The following is a 20,929-nucleotide window of genomic DNA, read 5'->3' as shown; positions in this document are numbered from 1 at the left end:
GAAGTCTTAGCCAACATCTTTTATCAAGAACTATTTAATATGATCAAAGATGAAATAGTGTAATTGAAGAAATGACCATGCACTCTAATCAAGATGATTGAAGTGGCAGTCAGAATCAGAAACTGACTTTATGAATGAAAGATGGAAAAACAAGAAAAAGTATTATGAAAGAGAGCCAGTCTGTTAAATTATATAGAAAATCAAGGCCAGAACAAGCAAGTACAACCAGATTCTTATAAATACATACTTATAGAGCTGGATGTGATGAAGTTTGATACTTTTGATAAGAAAGAGAAAGAATAAAGAAAAAAGAAAAAACTATATTTCTATTGTGTCAAGCCAGAACACCAAGTGAGACAATGCAGAACAAAGAAAGCAGATCAAAAAGACAAGAAACTTAAAGTAATCTTAAAAGAAAATGAAGAAGACTCTGAAGTGAAACAGCATTTCTGAGTGATAACTCAGAAAGAGCAAACTAAAGAAGAACTCCAATAACAGTTCAGAAAGATATTCAAAGAACAAGTTATGAAAGCTTACCTGAAGCTACTGAAGTGGGGTATAATAGGATGTCTTGTCAAAGTAGGTGAGTTGGTTGAGATGGTGAGAGCGCAAGAAGAATGAAAAATCACAACATAGTAAGAATGGTAATGGCCAAGTAGTAAGAACAGAGAAGCATGCCTTAATGGATGCCTAAGCTCATAAGAAATAATAGTACTAAAGAGCCTGTACTAACACAGGCAGCTCTAATAAGAAACAGTAGCAAGCTTCATGAACAAGAGATCTTCATATTCTCTAACTAATAACCAAACTAGCAATAAAGAATGAGTGTGTAGAAAAGTACAAAGATGTGTGAAGATATTGAGCAAGATGCAGAAGCTATGGGTGGTTTATATAGCTTAGAGATAGTAGCTGGGGGAGTTTTACATCTCAGATCAGAACAATCTTTATCCTAATATGGTACTGGAATCCCCACTACATTTTTTCCTGGCTTTTAATGTTGGTGTCCCCTGACAACAGGCAACATATGAAACAAAACAAAGGCAATTTAGTAAAGAAAATAAGAGGCTAAGAATTAGTAATAATCTGGTAAGAAAAGAGATAGGAAATAAGAATAAAGAGAGTGACAGCAGCAATCTCTAATAGTAATCACCATGATTCTCTTCTTCCACCAAGTTCTTGGGAGGAGGAGAAGACTGAACTAACACTGGGTCAATGTTGTTGTGCATGCAATGCCAATAGAATTTGTTACCAAAAGCTTTCTTTTCAATTTGGTATGTCTTGATAATGGCATCCAAAGTAATTTGTGTGGCCTTTAGGCCTCAGTTATTAATGAAGTTCTGAGTCTTCTTCTCTTCTGGTCTAAAGAGAGTATCAAGCTTCTCAATTACTATAGAGTTGTTCCATCTAATTCAGTCTATCAAGGCATCTGATATAGCTTCTAAGCCTTGCAATTGAATAGCAGTAGAGAATCAATATGAAACTGATGTGTAACAGTTTGAATGGCTGGAAGGTGATGATGGCCCTGGAACTAGATTTCTATATGCAGCAGAGAGCTGTGACCAGGTATCAGCTTCATTGACTTCAAGATGTTCATGGTTCTTCTGCATTGCCACATACCAGGGTAGCATAGTATGCTGGACCTTTTTGCATGGACCATGAGCTCCACAGGGCAGCAGAGAGCTTGTAATTTGGACATCACCAGATTTGCAAATGATGTTAATCCATCTAATACCAAATTTTCTTTCATCATCTTTGGTATACATTGTATTCTTAATGCAGTGAATATAGCTATCAGTGAATAAGTCTCATTCTTCAACTAGTTTTCACCAATTCTCTAGATGATTATGCATTTCTGGCAAGATTTCTGTGCAGTCACCAGGCTCTTCTGCCATTAAGGTCAAGAATTCTTGTATCATGTTAATACCTCTTCCAGTAGTAATAGCATCTGGAACATTGACATCAATATGGTGAAATCCAGTTTTATTCCCTGACTTAGCATACTTAGCATAATATGGATAGGAGATTAATTTCCAAGCATGGTCAGGTCTTGTCAGCATGTACTATAGATAGTATACAGGGTTCTGATGCATGAGTTGTTGGCCAATACTGTAATACATTATTCTCAACCATTCATAATTGTCATGACCTCCCATCATTTACTGATAATGATAGTACATATCATATTCACTATTGACCTGAGTAAGTACTGTGGTGGTGGCATCTTGTAAATTATCATTCCACCAGTGCATTAGCTGAGGAATAACAATAGATTCAGTGATCTCCTATTTCTTCTGAAGATTGCTGGTGGTGAACTTCTTAACTCCAGTAATTCACACATATCAGTTAAAGTCAAACATTCTCATGTTTGTGACCAGAGAGATAATTGGCTGATGATTGAATTTGTAAATGTCTAAAGCATCTTCAGCTCTAGCCAGTTTATTTGTCAAACAGAACCAGAGATAGATGCTGTCATTGGTCTTGACTGAGTCAATGTTGCAACAATTTCTATAGATGTGAGTCAAATAGTTGAGAAGCTTCTCTCTATTAAGTGTGTGAGTCTGCAACCTAAGTTTTGAAGTCATTAGTTTTGCATGATCATAGTATAGATAGATATTAGCTTTCTTATCACTAAATACCTTTTCTAATTGCTCCAGAATGCAAATAAGCTCCAATTCTGAACACATTTTAATACTCTTTATCTTTTGCAGGAGTTGCTGTTCAAATCTACAGCAACAGCAAGTACCAGAGCATACTGTTATGACAGATTCTTCATACTCATGTCAAGGTATCTCTTCATCACTTTCAGGAGGAATAACAGACTCATCATTATCATCTAAGTCTTGGAGGATTTGGTGTGCCAACATGGCTGCAATTCTTTCACTGTGATACTTTGGAGCTTCTGATTGGCTGGATGGATTGGCCAGCATGCTGGTAAATTCAAATAGCAGCTGTGATTGGTCAGTTTCAAATCCACACAATCTAATCAACATTGTGCTATGTATAGAGGCTCCCAACACATTGCAGCTATATGACATAGATATTCCACTTATTGGAACATCTCTTAGCAATCTTGAAGACTGTAGTTCTTCCAGTAGATCTCAGAAGCTGCTTGCAGTGGAAGAACTCCTAGTAATATTCTGAATTGAATATTGAGAGCTGGATGACTGTGGAAGAGCTAACAGCTGTAGAAGATTATAGTTACTAATGATAAGACCCTGTCAGCATAGAGCATCTCTTGAAGAAAGTTCACATATACAGTCAACTTCTTTATCAGCTGTAGTATAATCATCTGGCAATATAGCTAAGCTCCAGTGATGTCCAGCCCCTGTAGCATCTAGTCTTTGGAGCACTGCACTGTTAATATTATTGATAAACTTATTCCAATTCTTGTAAACATTTAAAGTATGGCAAAGCTTTTATGCTGCCCACAGGCTCTCTACTTTTGATCATATGGTATTAATTCTGTCAATACTCCATGTAGCAACAAGTCTATTCTTGATCTTTTGCATATTAATGCAACATCATTCAACATTCAGGGTAATCTTTCAAGCATCATGGAAATCAGCTTCAAAATTAGCATGTGTAACATGTTGCCAAGCTCTGGATCTTTTAACATATCAATAGAAATGGGCCACTAAGTCAGTAATTACATCAGTTACTTGCATCAGTGCATTCATTAGCTCAATCTGTAGGCTGTAGTGATGGTGCAGAGCTTGATTATTGATGTATTCCATAGCTGCTGTTAGGTTATTGAAGAAATAGTCATCCAGATTGACTCCACTGTCTCTGGTAATGACCAGGTCTTGGTTTTCAGGTGCAGGGGCTAGAGGAGGCAAGTTGCTTTATCCAGCCATTTTAAAGAATATCAGTAATCCAAAAAAAATTGCAAATGTCAGAATAACAAAATAGAATGCAAGAAGAAGTGTTGAAAATGTTGAATCTGTAAAAAGAATCAAGCTTGAATGTAAAAGACAGTAGAAGCTTCAGAAAAGAAAAATCAGTCTTTAAATATCTTCTGAAAAATTCAGAAAAAGTGAAGGCTTCTGCAAATAACAAAGAAAGAGAAACTTCCCAAATAAGCAAGCAAAAACTTCACTTTGCAGACAAATAAAAGAAACCTCTCAAAAGAGCAAGCAAAAACTTCACTTTTGCAAACAAAACACAACAAATTAAATATCTTGTGAAGATATAACAACAGCAAAGCTTCAGTTATCTAGTATAATAATTGGTAATTGTATTTGCTCCATTTCTTCTTGATCATTTTTATTTTTGCTCTCACTCTGACCTTGATCATCTCTCCTATCCAAGAAGCTAACATCTAAGAAACTGCTAGAGAGAATATTAGACTGGCTTCTTGTGGTATATCTTTGAGAAACATTCTTCATCTCTTCATCTGAATCTGCTGAACTATCACTAAGCTGCTTCATTCCAGATCTCATAAGCTACTTCTTTAATCTGCTTTCTGCAATAGATTCTTTGATTTCAGTGCTGTCTAACTCTTCAAGATAATAGAAATCTAGTTCTTGATCAGCAGACTTAACTCTATAGAGTTCTAGTCATCAAAAGCACAAAGTGTTGTTTCTAGATATATTCTGTTCTTCTTTAGTATTGTGAAGGAAGACAAGATCTCTAGATTGAAGAGAGTTAGTTCAAATATTATGAGTATCATCAAAGTATTTCTTATTCTTAGTGTGCATTCAGAGCTGATGATGTGCTGCTTTCAGAATATTCTCATCTCATCATTCAATTTGGCATGCACACATCAGAAGAAGATCTTCAGTTGTTTGGACATTTTACCATAAAATTGTTTGCCAAGTGGAAATCTTGAGTTTAACTGGAAGAACTGCCTTCTGGCCTATTAGTAATTTATAAGAGGAGATACCAGTACTAGTCTTAGTTGTTATTCAATCTGCCATCAGAATTACAGGAAGATGTTTAATCCAATCTCTTTCAGTATTATTAGTGGCTTTAGCTAATTCATCAGCTAAAGACTTATGACCAACTTCCACCATACTATTTACAGGAGAATTATAGGGTGAAATAATAATATGTTTGATGTTGAATTTCTTCAGTAAGGTCTCCACAACATTCTTATTCTCTGGTTCTCCATCTATAACAAATTTGGCAGGCAGGCCCCATTAACAGATGATATTCTTATAAAGAAATTTGGCCACAGCTTCAGCTGTTGCCTTCTTTAATGCTCTAGCTTTCATCTATTTAGTAAAGTCACATCTTGCAACAACCAAATAATTTTGTTCTCAACAGAAAGACATGTGTTTGATATCTACTTCAACTTTCTTTCAACAGATAGAAATTCAGATAGAATGAAGCTCTTCACTTAATCTTTGCAAATCTCTTTATTAATATTGAGAACAGTGCTTCACATAAGCAGACACATCTTTATACATTTCTGACCACCAGTATCAAGCTTGTAAGGTAGAGTATGTTCTCTCTTGCTCTTTATGGTCAAATTTATCATGCATCATGTGTAAAATTTGTTTGTGTTGTTCTTTATTATTCATGATACATCTTAGAGGCACATCAGATCCTGCTTGTCTAAATAGTTAATTAGTCTCCACCACATATTTAATTGCTTTCTTTTGGAATCTCACATACTCTTTTCCTTTCATGTCCAATGGTTTTGATAGAGTGATTAGATATCATGCAATTTTCTCTGATTCTTCTGAATATGTGGAGTCCAGTATTCTAAGGTCTTCACTATTGAGAGCTCAGCTAGCTAAAACTCTTATAGAATCCATAAAGACAAACAGATCTTTGTCTTCTTCAGATTCAGGTTGTTCTCCAGTATCTAGTTCTCAGTAAGACAGTCTGTCAGCAGCTGTATGTTTTGTTCCAGAAACATGTTTAACAGTAAAGTCAAAGAGATGTATTCAAGCTATCTAATTAGTAATCAAAGCTTCTGGAACATCTGTAGCAGTTCTATTAAGTTGAGTGACAAGAGTTTTTGCATTGATTTTCAAGATAAAGGGTACTTTATAGATATGGTGTTGGAATTTCTTGAAGACTTTCAAAACAGCTCTGTATTCTTGTTTGCCAGCATTATATATTTTCTCTGAATCATTCCATACTCCAGATTTATATTATGCAGAATGTCAAGCTTCTTGTTGCTCCTGAATAATATATTCTCCTCATTCTAATTTACTGGCATCAACAGCCACAGTGATAAGTAAAGAATCTTGTCCATAATTGATTGAAAGAATGATAGGGAATGAACATAACTTTTTCTTCAAAAGTATAAAGATGTCATTTTGCTCTTCAGTCCATGATCATATAATATTTTGTTGAAGCAGATAATGTAAAGATTCAGTTATCCAACTGTAATGCTCTATAAGTATTCAGAAATATCCAGCAAGCCCTAAAAATTCTTGTAATTCTGTAATACTTGTAGAAGTAGGCTAATTTGCAATTTTAGCTATCTTAGTTTTCTCAGGTTGTTGTCTGTTATAGTTACAGATTTATTCAACAACATTAACTCCAGACATGCAGAATTGAGATTTGGCACCAGAGATTCTAGCTCCAGAGATTTCAACAAGCCATAGAATATAGTTCAGATTCTGCAGATAATTATAAATAAATCTTCTTATTTCTAGAAGAACTTCAGTTTCATCTTTAACATATGATCTCTTTACTTCAAGATCATCTATAAAGGCTCAAGTAATCTCTGGAAAAACTTCTTGTATAATCTTCATTATCCTATATTAGGCTTGAGCTGGTGAATTCATTGCCTCTTGAACTAAGGTTGTATGACAAAAGAGCTCAATAGAGGTTGCAATGGCTGTCATATTCCTGCTCTCTTCAGCTAATGGAAAATTATCATATCCAGAGAACAAGTTATATAGACTAGCCATAACAAGTCTGCTGAAGTCTTCAGCATATTCATTAATATTAGAAGGAATAAAAGCATCTCAAATAGTAACTTTATTATACATATGTGCTGCATTAACTAAATGATATTTGCCTTTCTGTTTCTTTGCAACCAGAAAATAGAGGTTGATATATGAATCATGGCAAGACTCTAATGTTTTAGCTTCTAATCTGTTCTGAATGATTTTAATTAGCTTATTATGTAGAGCACAAGAAATTCAGCAAGTCTTAGTCTGTCAAGCTTCATGAGACTCTGTCTTAATAATCTGCAGAGGCAAGCATTCAGAATAAACACCATATAGATCTTTGAATGACCACACCAACACCCCTTCACATTTATAAAGAACTGATATGAAAAATTCCTTTTCTTAACTTGTTAGTTTAAATCCAATTTTGAGCTTCTCAATTCTCTCATTTGTTAGCTGTTCTCCAACAGGAAAAGACACAATTCTAGATCTAATATGGTCATCAAATTTATAATTAAACACAATGCATTTCTCCTCAGAATAATACTTATTCAAACAAACATCCACTTAATTATCTAGACATTCCAGTTTGCTTCCATCAGATTTTCCAGGTGCTAATGATCTTATCTTATCAGCTTTCCACTTATAAGCAGTGCACACTCTCCAGACTTCTGAAGAAGGCAGCCCAATGTTCCAGCCACTATTGAAAATATCAACTTGACATAATTTCTTTGTGACAAAATCATGATTTTTGTTCAGAGATGCATAAATTAATTAAGCACTTTGTGGAATAGGTTTTCAAATTAAGCTGAAATTAATATCATGTGTGTAATATTTACAGTGAGCTGTAACACTGTCCAGATCAGGAAGCAGAGGACAGAAAATCTAAACTTCTAATGTAAAATTATTCTTGTTCTCTGATTGATTCATTTGATTCACCAGCACACTAGTCAATTCAATTAGACTTAGCACACTTTTGAATTTATCATTACTGAAACTATGTTTCTTCTTATTATTATAGTCATCAACACCAGTACTGCTGCCAATACTTCCAACTTCTCTATTCTTTTCAACCTCCTGACCTTCAATCTTCTCATTATTAATTCTTATATCTATCATCTTCATTGCATTTTCTTTATTCTTATCAGGTCTTGTATTCATGGACACCCATCTGATTAAATACTCATTGAATTATTTAAATAATCACTGTTCAATTTATCAGTTGTATATCTCATATTGCTCAAGCTTGACTTAAAGCCTTCAAAAACTAGATGATATATTCATTTCTTATTATAAATTTCACAGTTCACTCCTCCATCATGTGAGATGTTGCATCTCCAACAGACAGCAAATTGCCAAGATCTTTCAAGAATAAGTTGCTGATCCCCTTTCTCAAATATAAGAAAAGAGGTATAGATAATAATATCTCCAATCTGAACAGGCACTTCATCACAAAATGTGTAAAAAGAAGCAACTTCTCCCATTTGAACAACCATGATTACTTGTAGCTTATTTTTCATCAGCAGATTCAATATTTTAGCATAATTCTGAGACAACAAATTGATTTCTGAACCAGTATTGATTAATATCATTAATTCTTGTTGGTTTATAGTGACTGATGCATATAATGAATGCATTCCATATACTGTTTTGGATTTTGGTACCATGGGCTTTGATGTAAGTTGACCAGAATTAATCTTTAGCTCAGACTGAACCAGTTCAGAGACTTCAACCTTTGCATAACTTTTACTAGTACTGTTATTCCAACCTGATCCAAAGAACACTCAATAAAGCTTTAGTAATACATCTATAAGCTTCTTGACTAATACTTCAATCTTTCCATTGAGAATTCAACCCATTAATTCATTGGCATCTGTTGAATCACAGATCTGAGAGGATAAATAATCTGTTGCAGAATATCTTGATCTTTATTTCTGTACAGTCTTGTTCTAAATTTCAGGCTTCTTCTGATTAATCAGTTCAACATCTTCCATGATATTATTATTGACACTAGCTTGATTATCCTGGTAGATAATAAATTATCCAGTATACTGAGTATGAAATGTTACAATTTTAGCTTTTTGACTGTTCTTAGCTTCTTCAACAGTTCCAACATTAACTGATGTTCTTTCTTCCAGTGGTTCATATTTCTTATCTGAATCAGATTCTTCATCAGATATTAGGTATGCAAGTTGTCCTGCTTGAATCTTCATACTGGTTAAATTTGCTAGAGGTGTCTCTTCTTGCTGATTGGTCTTCTTTTTAGGGCTTGTCAACTCCAGAATCATCTATTCATTCTCTCCTATAGACCATACAATATATATATTTGATATTTCAGATTTAGAAGTGACAACTTGATAGTTTTGACCAGAAGAACCCATGCACAAGTTCTCTTTATCATTAATATGACAGAACCTGTTATTTGCATTGGATTAGTATTCATAATACTGAGATTGATGGTGTCCAGGTTTTCCACAGTAAAAGTATGAGAAACATGTTGAAATTTCTCCAGTTCAAGCTTCTTCTTAGCCACTAGAACAATAGCTTGTTATTGATGAATCATTTCAAGCCACATAAGAATTGACTAATTGCAGTTGGATGTTCTCTTGTACTATTGCAGAATTAGTAGTCATATTTGTTGTATAATTTGATATGGGTTTCAGAGGTCCTTCTCTCTGCAGCATATAGTACTGATCAGAATTTCCTTGTATCTGATTTGACTGTACTCTTATGACTAATACCAAATTTGTAAACTTATTGATCATCTTTTCAATTACAGCTTTAATATTAGTGCTCTCAGAGCTCTTGGCTTTGAATTTCAATTCAGATTCTTCAGTCTTCACAGAACTAGCTGTTTTCTTTAGAGTCTCAACTGTAGAAGATTTGTTAGCTAATTAATATTACTCATCAAGCTTCTTCATTTTCTTCTGCTTCATTTCATCTTCTTTAAAGATCTTCTTATTCTCTTCATACTGGTCAATCAAATTCATGGTCACTCAAACAACCTTTCTAAAATCAATAGATGACATATCATCTGAAAAATTGAGCTTTGTCTTGTCAATAATCTTATTTCAGAGCTTCTCAGGCAGCTTCTGAAGAAATCAAGACATCTTAGTAAATTTATCAAGCCTTCCATTGGCTTGTACTGTACTGGTGATAGTAGTGTATTCTCAAATATAGATGTGAATGTTGCTATCTCAAGCATGTAGTTTCTTTGTAATTGCTTAAAGATAATTCTGACAGTGAATCTTGTAAGTAATGTTCTGATCATGAAATTCATGAATAATCTCTTTAGAGAATACTTTCTAATTATCTTTCTTGTAGTCTTCTCAGATCTTCATCCATTCTCCAATTCATGTAATACAGTATCTAGCCAACTGTTTGATAATATTCTTAGAGTCAATTACCTCATAATCCTTGCACATTTGATAAAATCTTTTAATAAACAAGATAGCATCTCTGCCATCAAACCAAGATGCATTTGCTGTGCCAGAGGAAGGCATAGAAATGTGGGAGTGAACCACAATTCTTCTGTTCTCATCTTGTAATATAATTGTGTACAATCCTGTAGTACCTTCAACCATAGTTGATTCTGATTCTGATTTCTTGATTTCTTGATCTTTGATCATGTCACACAGTATATTCTGTTGTTTCTCAATGATTCAATATCTTTCCAAAAAACCTATTTATTGGGCAAGCTTTAGATAAGAGTCATTTAAATCTAAGCTCCCTAATCTTATTCCTAAATAAAAACCTGATTAGTACTGTATTTCTAGTCCATAAGATCTTACCTTAAAATAGTGTATTGCTTCATATGTCTCAGAATTTGTTTTTCTTTCTTGGCAGCCACCAAATCACTGTATCATCATCTTCAGGTCTCAGCTTGATCACCAAATGAAGTGGGGTATGATGAATGTCTTATCAAAGTAGGTGAGTTGGTTGAGATGGTGAGAGTGCAAGAAGGATGAAAAATCACAACATAGTAAGAATGGTAATGGCCAAGTAGTAAGAACAGAGAAGCATGCCTTAACAGACACCTAAGCTCATAAGAAATAATAGTACTAAAGAGCCTGTACTAATACAGGCAGCTCTAATAAGAAACAGTGGCAAGCTTCATGAACAAGAGATCTTCATATTCTCTAACTAATAACCAAACTAGCAATAAAGAATGAGTGTATAGAAAAGTACAAAGATGCACAAAAGTATTGAGCAAGATGCAGGAGCTATAGGTGGTTTATATAGCTCAGAGATAGTAGCTGGAGGGGTTTTGTGCTTCAGACTGGAACAACCTTTGTCCTAATATGGTACTGGAATCCCCACTACACTAGAAAAGCTACAGAAATACAATCTACCAGCAAAACTGAAAAAGTGTAACTTTTATAAGAAAAAAATCAGATATCTTAGACACATCATGTCAACAGAAGAAATACAGATAGAGTTAGGAAAAATCAATAAGATACTACAGTGACTGATATCAAAAGAAGTTAGAGAAGTGCAGATATTTTATAAACTAGTAAACTACTATCAACAATTTATACATGAATTTTTAAAGAAAGCAAGACTGCTCATACAGCTATTTAAGAAAGACAAACTATTCAGATAAATAATAAAGTACCAACAAGCATTTAAAGTAATAAAAAACAAATTCAGAAAAGAAGAAATGAGAAGACACTACAATTTAACAAAAAGATATATGATTAATACAGATGTATCAGACTGTATAATAGCAGAAAGACTACAACAATCAGATAAACAAGAAAGACTGAGATTAGTTACATATTATACAAGAACAATAACACCAGCTGAACAGAACTACAACATTCACAACAAAGAACTACTAGTAATAGTAGTGTCACTAAAGAAATGGAAGATTAAACTGTAAGAAAACTAATATTAAACAGAAATTATTTCAGACTACAACAATGTGTAATATTTTATGATAATAAAAAAGCTTACAAGAAGACAAGCTAGGTGGTATACAGATATACTAATACACTACAACTTCAAGATAAGATACTGCAAAGATACAGAAAATGTCTGAATGAATACACTAAGTCAAAAACCAGATCTGATGAAAAAAGAACAAGATTCAGGAACACTCTTTAAAGAATTGAAAGAAATAAAGAATATAATTCTGGATTAACAGATATTAAGAGCAACAAGAATTATTACAGAAGAATTGAACATTAAAGAAAGAATCAAAAAAGTAATAAGAAAAGACAAATATACAAGAAAGATTAATAAAGAAAATGAAAACTTCAAGAAAGAAGATAGAATAATATTATATTATAAATTGATATATATATTCAAAAAGATCAGAAAACAAGTAATGGTACAAGAACATGATATAGTTACTTCAGAATATTTTAGAACTAACAAGACAATGACAAAAATTACAAGAACTTACTATTAGTCAGAAATGTAAACAGATATTTGACAACATATTAAAGAATATAAGATGTGTGCATAAAGCAAAACCAACAAAAACTAATTATATAAAAAACTGCAATCAATACTGCAACTGTAAGAATTATAGAAATTTATAGCAATGAACTTTATTATAAAACTTTCAAACTCAAAGAATATGAAAGAAAAGAAGTACAACTTAATACTAGTAGTTATTAACAGATTAACAAAATACAGATACTTCATACTATTCAGAAAGACAATAACAGCACCAGATACAGCAATAGTGGTATTACAAAATGTACTTATCAACCACAGAATGCCAGAAGAGATAATTACAGATTGAGATATCAGATTCACAAGCAAATTCTGAACAATATTAATGGCACAACTGGAAATCAAACAAAAAATGTCAACAGTCTACCATTCATAAATAGATGGACAGACAGAATGATTAAATCAAATCTTGAAACAATACTTGCAAGAATATGTTAACTATTAACAGAATAATTAAGTTATGCTACTATTTATGGCACAATTAACTTATAACAAAGCAAAGAACACTACTACAGAAATGATATTATTTTACATAAATTATGATAGAAAACTAGAAATACAAAAACAATCAAGAATTACATAATAAAAAGCTCAAGAAGCAGAACTTATAGCAACATAACTATAAGAACTGCAAAACCAGATAAGACTAGATATCAAATTTCTGAACATGAAAATAAAGCACTACTATAATAAAAGATACCAGAAGGTACCAATCTTGAAAGAGAAGAAAAAAGTATTTCTAATTTAATGAAATATCAAAATCAAAAGATCTAGTGAAAAACTTAATTTCAAAAAATTGAGATCATACAAAATCATGAGACAGATCAGAAAAGTTAACTACAAACTTTAACTACTTAAAAAGATGAGAATACATTCAGTATTTCATGTCTTATTATTAGAGAAAGCACTGTTATATATTAAAGAGATGCTTATGGAGATTAATAAAAAACAGAAATACAAAGTTAAATAAATACTGAATCATCAGAAGATCAGCAGAAAACTTCACTATCTAGTAAAATGAAAAGAGTATAATATCTTGAAAAATATCTGAAAATTAACAGAAAATCTCAGAAACATTCAGATAATTATTGTAATATATTATTAATAATACTTTTATTCAGCAAAGCATTAATAAACAAATTAAAGATAATCAGAAGAAAATTTAAGAAAGAAAGATTACTTAATAAAGCAAGCAGACTCTGAATCTCTATCTGCTTAGTTACTCTTTTCTACTTCTTCTTCTCAAGATATTTCAAGTTCTTTACAGACTTTAACTTGGATTCAAAGAAATTTGTCAGCCTAATTATAAAGCAGCTTTTTTTATTTTTAAAGATAAAGAAAATAAGAGAAAGTTTCTTACTTAGTATACTTAAGCATGTTCTGAATCTTAAATAATTTCTGCTAATCAGTAGCAGAAGAATTATTATCATGAACATAATAGTAATCAGGATAAATACACTTACTATATTAAGAAGAATAACTTAATTTTAAGCAAGTTTTATCTAATAAAAAGTATCAAGAGCAAGAAGAAAGTATTATAAATTTAGATTGCTTAATAGCAGAAAGAAAATTATTCTTGCAAATATTAAAAACAGATAATATAATGAAAGAAAATTATGAGAATACTTACTAAGAAGAAAGACAAGAAAAAACCAGAAATTCAAAAAGAGAAAAATACTTTTTTATACTTTATAAAATAACAGACAGAGTGATTAAGAACAATATACTATAAAAGAAAAAGATAATATTATAAATTCTGCAGTATAATAACAGAACATACAGAATAATTAGATAATATTTGACAAGATGAAATCATGAATCATTACAGAAGAATCTTGAGATGAGAATCACATGACTAGTAATAGAACTAATAAGCTGACTGATTGCATCAAGCATAATAAAATTAATTAAAAAATATAGCAAACATATTATAATAAAACAGATAGAATAGCTTAGCAGAACTATTATTAAAGAAGCATTATATATATAAGAACACTTATTATCAGAGATTTAATAAACTTGTTTATTATAATTAATCTTCTTACTTATCTACTAGATATTTTTAAATCAGATACTTTCATATCTTGATTACTTTTTATATTACTGAAGTTCTGTAATACTGTATAACTGTATCTAATTCTGCTACTCTTGAGAAGATCTTATAGTCTTGCTCTGACTCTGTTATATCTGCACAGAAACTCTTTGTCATCAGAGCAAGATTGTCAGCTTAACCAGAGCACCATTGGACTATTGATCACTACCTCAATCTGTTATTACTCACTGTGATACTCTTTGACTTCCAAAGATCCAAGAGTGTCACATGAATACATAACAATACTGACTTGGATTGCTTCATGATTTTAGACCTTAACAGGTAAAAGGTAAGTCTGTCTGGTTAGTTGAGAGTCTCTGCTAAGATTGAGAGTCAGATCAAAAATCTAATGTTGATTGCACATACACTTGCAATGGATATCAGTGGTCATGTTTACTATAAGTATATCAAGAAATCTCTGGCAGTATCAAACAAGGATTATTCTTGTGAACTTTTTGATTAACTATGTCAGTGGCATATATACCTGACAGATTGTATGGTTTCACAGTCCCTCTTTGCTTATACTCATTTTTTTCCCTTCTCTTTTGTTACAATGATCGTCAGCTGGGTTTCAGATTGTAATTAGTGTTGTAGGAAACGGTATTTCAATGCAGGTTCACACATCGTATGTGAGGATTGTACTTCGCGGATCAGCGTGACAATGGATCTCTAGTAGGAATTGTATGTGGAAAAGGAATACACAAAGAAAAAGTCTTATATTCTCCTAGCAACTGTGTATGACTGTAGACAAGATTGCTACTGGCCTCCATTAAGGGGTTCGCGCAGTGGCCTTTTATGTGCGCTCGCGAGCACGTGACTCAGCATCTCGCGAGCGGCTCCCAGCCCTCGCGAGTGTTGTTAGTCTGTGTAAGGGGTTCGCGGGCGAATCCTTACATCTTAACATTCTATCTGAAAAGGAGCGGAGCTTTACTGTGATCTTGCATAGACCCAATTCAAATAGTATGAATAAGGTTCAAGTCTCACTCAGCTGGTAAATAAACACCATAAGCAATAGTTGCCCAGACATCCTGTTTGCACCGGATTCCAGTCATTGGCTGATTAAGAATTAAAGAGCAACGGTATGTGAGGGATAGCTGTTTCTGCTCCAGCATTTTCTCTTAAACCTCTCATTTGTATATTAAAAAGCCTGTCCCTTGCTCCCTCTTCCTCTTCTCTTCTCTTCTTTCTTATTTTGCGTCACTCATCCCAGTTGGAAATTCCCTTGTGAGACTGGGTTAACTCTTAACCATGCTGCACAGTGCTTGGCCCTCTTGCAGCACCGTGCCCCGCACAGACTCCCTTTCCAGGTACAAAGTTCCGGGTTGACCAACAAGGTTAAGCCTTAACTACAGCTGAGAAATAGTTATTATCCAGGACTTGCTTCAGCCTCATCCACAAGATACACTCGCTGGAGCCTAGGTTTCTGTCATGTTAGGTATTTTATTCAGCCCAGCATGAAGATGAAGTCCTGAAGACAAGAACAGTCCAATGTCAATCACAAAAATATATGCTGAGTCAACTCCTGTAGCTGTCCCAGTTGTTCAATCATGATCATTATAGAATTCTCCCAATAGAGCACATCAGTCAAGTACGTATTGAGATAGATACTACACAGGTCATAAGAATAAACTAGTAAGCAGACAAATATGAATGCGCCTTATAGCTTTTGCTAGTTATGCTCATTCAATTGCCAATACACACCTGCCTTACCATTTTCAATTTCAGACCAATGCTGGTGACATCAAAGATCAATTTGAAACTGTTTTATGCATGCTTGACACAATAGTTACAATCAAATCTTTATCAAGACTTCTGATTGTAGCATGAGATACGGTACAAACATCAAGAGGCTAAAGTCTTCAAAAAAAAATGAAAAGCTAAATCATCATTTCTCAAAACAGACAATATCATGGGAAAAGCAATGTTTATAAAGGCTGATGTAGTATGGGTGGATATAGTCACTAAGCACTCCGTTTCATCAAATAAACCACATGAGGCGAAAATGGGTAATTAAAAATCATACACTGCTAAGGTAGCATAAGGCCCACATTGACAGTCCATAAATAACTGTGTTCGAAGAAAAGTCAATATTTGAGGGAAAAGAAGAAAAGAGTCGCTAGAGGAATCTGTGCTGACAGCGACGGTGACAGTGAGCTTGCTTCGCTGTCCAGGGGATTCGACTCGACACAATTAGCCGAAACCAGTTGAAAGTATGCTATCATTTGTCAGGCTTTAAACGGTAGGGTTGCAAGCCCTGTGGGGACAAAGTGGCTATAGAAATCGAAGCTGCCAGAGGACCGGAGGAACGCTCGAGTTGGGACTCGAACAAAACCAGTTTAACGATGAGTGCCGAGTATTAACTGCGGAAACACAATCGGCGGAACCGAGACTGGTAAAATCATTGGAGCAACGCTCGCAGTGACGATGCACGGATTTAGAGTCTCAAGGCATCAAGAATCTTTTTAGCCATTTCCCGGTACTGCCACATCCCCCCAGATACCTTTTTAAACTGAATTCCATGAAGCGAGAAGAGAGGAACCTTGACGATGAGAATTTCAAATCGAAGTACTAAGTTTTCGCCGGTATCACTCTGTACCCTAGTCGTTGTTTCGCCTAACACGCGTTCTCCAGCATTGTGTTCACGGTTGGCGGCATAGTCCTCGGATCCATCCGAGTTACTGATGAAGCTTTGATCAGCATGTCGCCGAGAGGACCGTTGTTGACTCTTGGCATCATCTTTATTCTCTTCACGTTCGTGCCCACGAAGACCTCCAAAGCTGATTTTACGACGGTGGCCCGCGACCATGCCCTGCTGCTCTGGGCTTGGTGGGCGCGCATCGATAACACGCTTCAGATCTATACTGGGAGCGTGTCGACAACTGAATCCGCCTCTGATTTCAACGTATTCAACGCCCAGCTGTCTCAGGACTCGGATGATATCAGATCGGATAAACGGTAATGGTTTGTTACTCGTTGTAGACACGCTGAAAAGGCCCTTGAGATACACAGGCTTGAGGGACTCCTCGGCGGTAGTGCCATTCTCGATGTTGGTGCTTGCCTGCGCCAGCTCAGCATCGGTTTCTTCAGGTACATTGGCTTCCCTCGCTTCCTCTCGGCGAGCCCTCCGAGCCTGAATACTTTCGCGTCTGGCATGGCCTAAAGACTTTGTTCTCAACGTCTGAGGCTTGTACCCTGACCTAGAATCCGAGTTGGCGTTATCGGATGCTTTGGATCTTTGAACGTTTAGGCTCGACCGATCTGAGCCACTTGTCAATGGCGGATCATGTGCGGTTGCTGGAGAGAGAGTATCTGTTCCTCCTCGGCTGGGATTCTTTCGGCTTCTAAAATCTGCCGAATTAACGCTGGTAGACCTTCCCAGTAGATTAATAGCTCTGGAAGATAGCTCCCCACGGGAAACCTCTTGTTGCTGAGGCTGACTTCCCCCGTGGTGAATAGTAGCAGGTGAAGCTTCCCCTCGTCTAGTCCTTCTCATACTAAAACTCTTTCGCGGTGGAGGAAGACTATCTGGTGACTGTACATTCAAAGTTTGCGCATGATGGGCAGTGGTTTTCTCTTCACGGCCCTTATCACGGGTTCTTCTAGTGCTCAAGCGTCGTAGTAAACCAACAGCTGCATTTTCCTTCCTTGGGGGTTGCTCAATCTGCGGGGTAACGATGGCAGGGGAAGCTGGGCCCGAGGGTTTGGCAAGTTTGAGGTTTTTGATCCCTTCGGATATCTCGTCGTCGCCGTGTGTCCGAGCTCTTGGCCGGGACCTCCCCCCAGTATCCCTCTCTCCAGGAATTTCATATGATCTTTGGTTTGTATGGGCAGCCTCAGGTGCTGAGATATCGGGGAATTTAACGGGTGCCTCGCCGGGGCTATGTGGGATAGCCAAGCCACCAGGATGCACCTCCTGTTTTTCTCTGTTAAGCTTTTCCTTGACAAGATTATAAACAGCAATAAGTGGGTGGTAGCCATTAGCTGGATCGAGACCATGGGGCATTGCTTCGAGCGAGGTGTTGGAAAGCGTGTCTTTGCTGGTCGAGTTTCGGCGTTTATAGAAATCGAATACGCCTCTTTTTTTGTCGTTCACAGGATTCGGAGTATGGTGCTCCTTAACAAACGCACGAACAGCACTTTGGTAATCCTCTGATTCAATCACCTTGGTGAGTTGGGCAGAGATGAATTCTGGGGGCCCAAAATCAAATCCCGTCATTCTACGGATCACTTCTGAATCTAGCGGGAGCTGTAGTGGATCGCGGTGCGGAAGATAGTTTTCGGGTGGCCCACTAAATCCTTTTGTCATCCAAGGGTGGTTCATGATCTCAGTCAAGCTAGCCCGTTGCTTGGGGTCCGTAACAAGCATTCGGGAGATGATATTTCGGCAATCTATGAGGAAAAGATATCAGTGATACCGTCTTCTAAGAAAAGTTAAGTAGTCCAAATTACCAGATGAAAGCCCTTGCGGGTATTCTACCACGCCCCTTTTGATTTTTGCATGGAGTTGCGGCATGCTCTGATCGTCGAACGGCACCTTGCCACACACCAACACGTATAGAACAATCCCGAAGCTCCAGACATCAACTTCGGGACCAGTGTATTGTCGAGCCTGAAGCAGTTCAGGAGCCGCAAAGTATAAACTTCCACAAAATGTTTTGAGCTGGCCTTTTGGAGAAAAGAGGTTGCTCAGACCAAAATCGATGATTTTAATGTCCCCAGTTTTGCTGATCAAGATATTCTCGATCTTCAAATCTCGGTGTACAATGTTATTCTTGTGACAGTAATCAAGAGCACTCGCAATCTGGCGAGCAAATTTGCGTGCTTGCTTTTCTTTTAACTTTCCGTGCGAAATTATGTAGTCCAACATCTGGCCACCATTCACATACTCAAAAAACATGTACCAGTGATGATTCGTTCGCACAACATCGCGCATTCCGCACACATAAGGATGGTTCAATAGAGTGACTATTGCTGCTTCTCTTGCTGTTCGAATCTCCTTCGAGCGGTCTGCGCGTTCACTCTCCCGAGTGCTTCTATGTTCTTCGGTGGAATGTCTTGGTATGATCTTTACGGCAACCTTAAAAAAGAGGGAAGCGTTAGCATCGGAACTGTCCTAATGTCTTCGTAATTGTAACGGCTTCCACGATACCTGTTCACCAGTCTCTACGTTTTTAGCAAGTTTCACCTTTCCCATGCTCCCAGCCCCAATCGTTTTGCCTAAAGCCCATTGGCCCGATGAAGCAGTGATTGTAGTGCGTCGTCTGGTCTGGTTGGTGATACCAGACCCGTTTGGCGGATGATGAGACGCATGCACAGAACCATATCCATCGGCTACTCCGGAACTTGGGCCGGTCATGTCGGTACTATTCCGAGAGTATGTAGGTTTGGAAGACTGGCGACGATGAGCACGAGAATCAGTCCGGTATGGCAGATTGGGTTCTTGAGTGCGATCGCGGGATGCGCTGCGAGGAGCCGTGGCGGCTTTGAGCGATTCGTAGTCGCGTCGCGGGTGGCCAGATGGAGGGCCTTTATTTGACGCCGAACGATCGTGCCCGTAAGATCGCGAGCCCGAACGACTCTGGGAATGAGAATATTGTGCCGCCCCTCCACCGCTGGTGCGAGTTCTTTGGGGGGTGTCAGCAGCAGGAGGTCGATAGGATGGATGCGGGTGTTGAGTAGCAGGATTGCGAACTACGACTGGAGAAGCTTGCGATGCTGCTGTGGACATTGCGACGAATAATTGAAACTAGACTGGGCACAGAGGCACTGAACCCCGTAATGCCTCCGCGGGTTGTCCAGTGGTGAAATGGATACGACGGGCCCTACCCGGCCAGCTGGCTGGGAACGAGGGAGGGGAGGGACCAAGCGATTTGAAACTGAACAAGGGAGCGAGAAGTGGAGGCTGCAGGAATAACGGGTCAGCTGTCGACAGCAAAGAATGTCATTCACGCTGCTTTTGAGTGCTCGTCAATTCGTTCAAAGGTAGCCGCTGCATATCTTCTCGAGTATTATTAGGCTCTCAAAAGCTTTCGATGAATCGCTGGTCTGAACCAGGTTCGTCACTTGGGGTAACTTACATACACTAGGACGAAGTGTGGAGAAGTGGTGGAGGCTGTTTTCGTCGGTAAGAGAGCGTAAGCAAGTAACGAGAGGAACGATGGTCCAAAGTCTGAACCGCCTCACAGAACCATGGTTCCCAACAGATGCGATACTGAACTCGCCTCTCACTCTGCAAAGATTACGAGGTGAGACGGAATGAAGAAGGCGGCGATGCGAGCCAATTTGGAGGATTGTCGAATCTGACGGCGAGTCTTGGGTGCCCGTGCTGCAACACGATGCCTGGCAACTCGTCTGGGGGGTATCGAGAGATCGAGGGACGTTGCTAGGGATGTAACTTAAGTATGCGTTCCGTACCGTAAGCGTCGCTCCTGCAACTGCGCCAGGCGGGAACAACTCCCGGCCCCGTGACTCCAGCGCCTGCCCAGATGTTTGTCACGTTTGCATCATCCAGGTGACCGCCGCC

At 36.9% G+C, this 20,929-nt stretch overlaps 2 protein-coding genes across 2 annotated transcripts; both read right to left on the bottom strand.

Moving 5' to 3' along the window:
- Positions 1-2,339: 2,339 nt before the first annotated feature.
- CIMG_13093 (uncharacterized protein) lies at positions 2,340-2,990 on the bottom strand (the record flags this gene model as incomplete). The annotated part of the gene is made up of 2 exons (XM_001243046.2): positions 2,340-2,724; positions 2,821-2,990. The coding sequence occupies 2 exons, from the start codon at positions 2,988-2,990 to the stop codon at positions 2,340-2,342; spliced, it is 555 nt and encodes a 184-aa protein (XP_001243047.2).
- Positions 2,991-16,158: 13,168 nt separating this feature from the next.
- CIMG_06940 (CAMK/CAMKL/KIN1 protein kinase) lies at positions 16,159-20,778 on the bottom strand. Its single transcript, XM_001243043.2, has 4 exons — positions 20,484-20,778; positions 19,556-20,403; positions 18,856-19,483; positions 16,159-18,795 (listed from the first exon to the last, which is right to left on the bottom strand). The coding sequence occupies exons 2-4, from the start codon at positions 20,132-20,134 to the stop codon at positions 16,841-16,843; spliced, it is 3,162 nt and encodes a 1,053-aa protein (XP_001243044.2). The 5' UTR covers positions 20,135-20,403; positions 20,484-20,778; the 3' UTR covers positions 16,159-16,840.
- Between the last annotated feature and the right edge of the window lie 151 nt (positions 20,779-20,929).

The sequence above is a fragment of the Coccidioides immitis genome, assembly GCF_000149335.2.
Source record: "Coccidioides immitis RS genomic scaffold supercont3.2, whole genome shotgun sequence".
Classification (NCBI taxonomy): Eukaryota; Fungi; Ascomycota; class Eurotiomycetes; order Onygenales; family Onygenaceae; genus Coccidioides; species Coccidioides immitis.
This window is presented reverse-complemented; position numbering and strand designations above follow the sequence as displayed.

What these genes read in the sequence shown, in the direction of transcription:
- CIMG_06940 (XM_001243043.2), bottom strand. Translation starts at nt 20,134, where the DNA reads ATGTCCACAGCAGCATCGCAAGCTTCTCCAGTCGTAGTTCGCAATCCT. An exon ending in ACGTAGAGACTGGTGAACAG is followed by an intron (nt 19,484 to 19,555) that starts GTATCGTGGAAG and finishes CTCTTTTTTAAG; the next exon opens with GTTGCCGTAAAGATCATACC. An exon ending in CCCGCAAGGGCTTTCATCTG is followed by an intron (nt 18,796 to 18,855) that starts GTAATTTGGACT and finishes TTTTCCTCATAG; the next exon opens with ATTGCCGAAATATCATCTCC.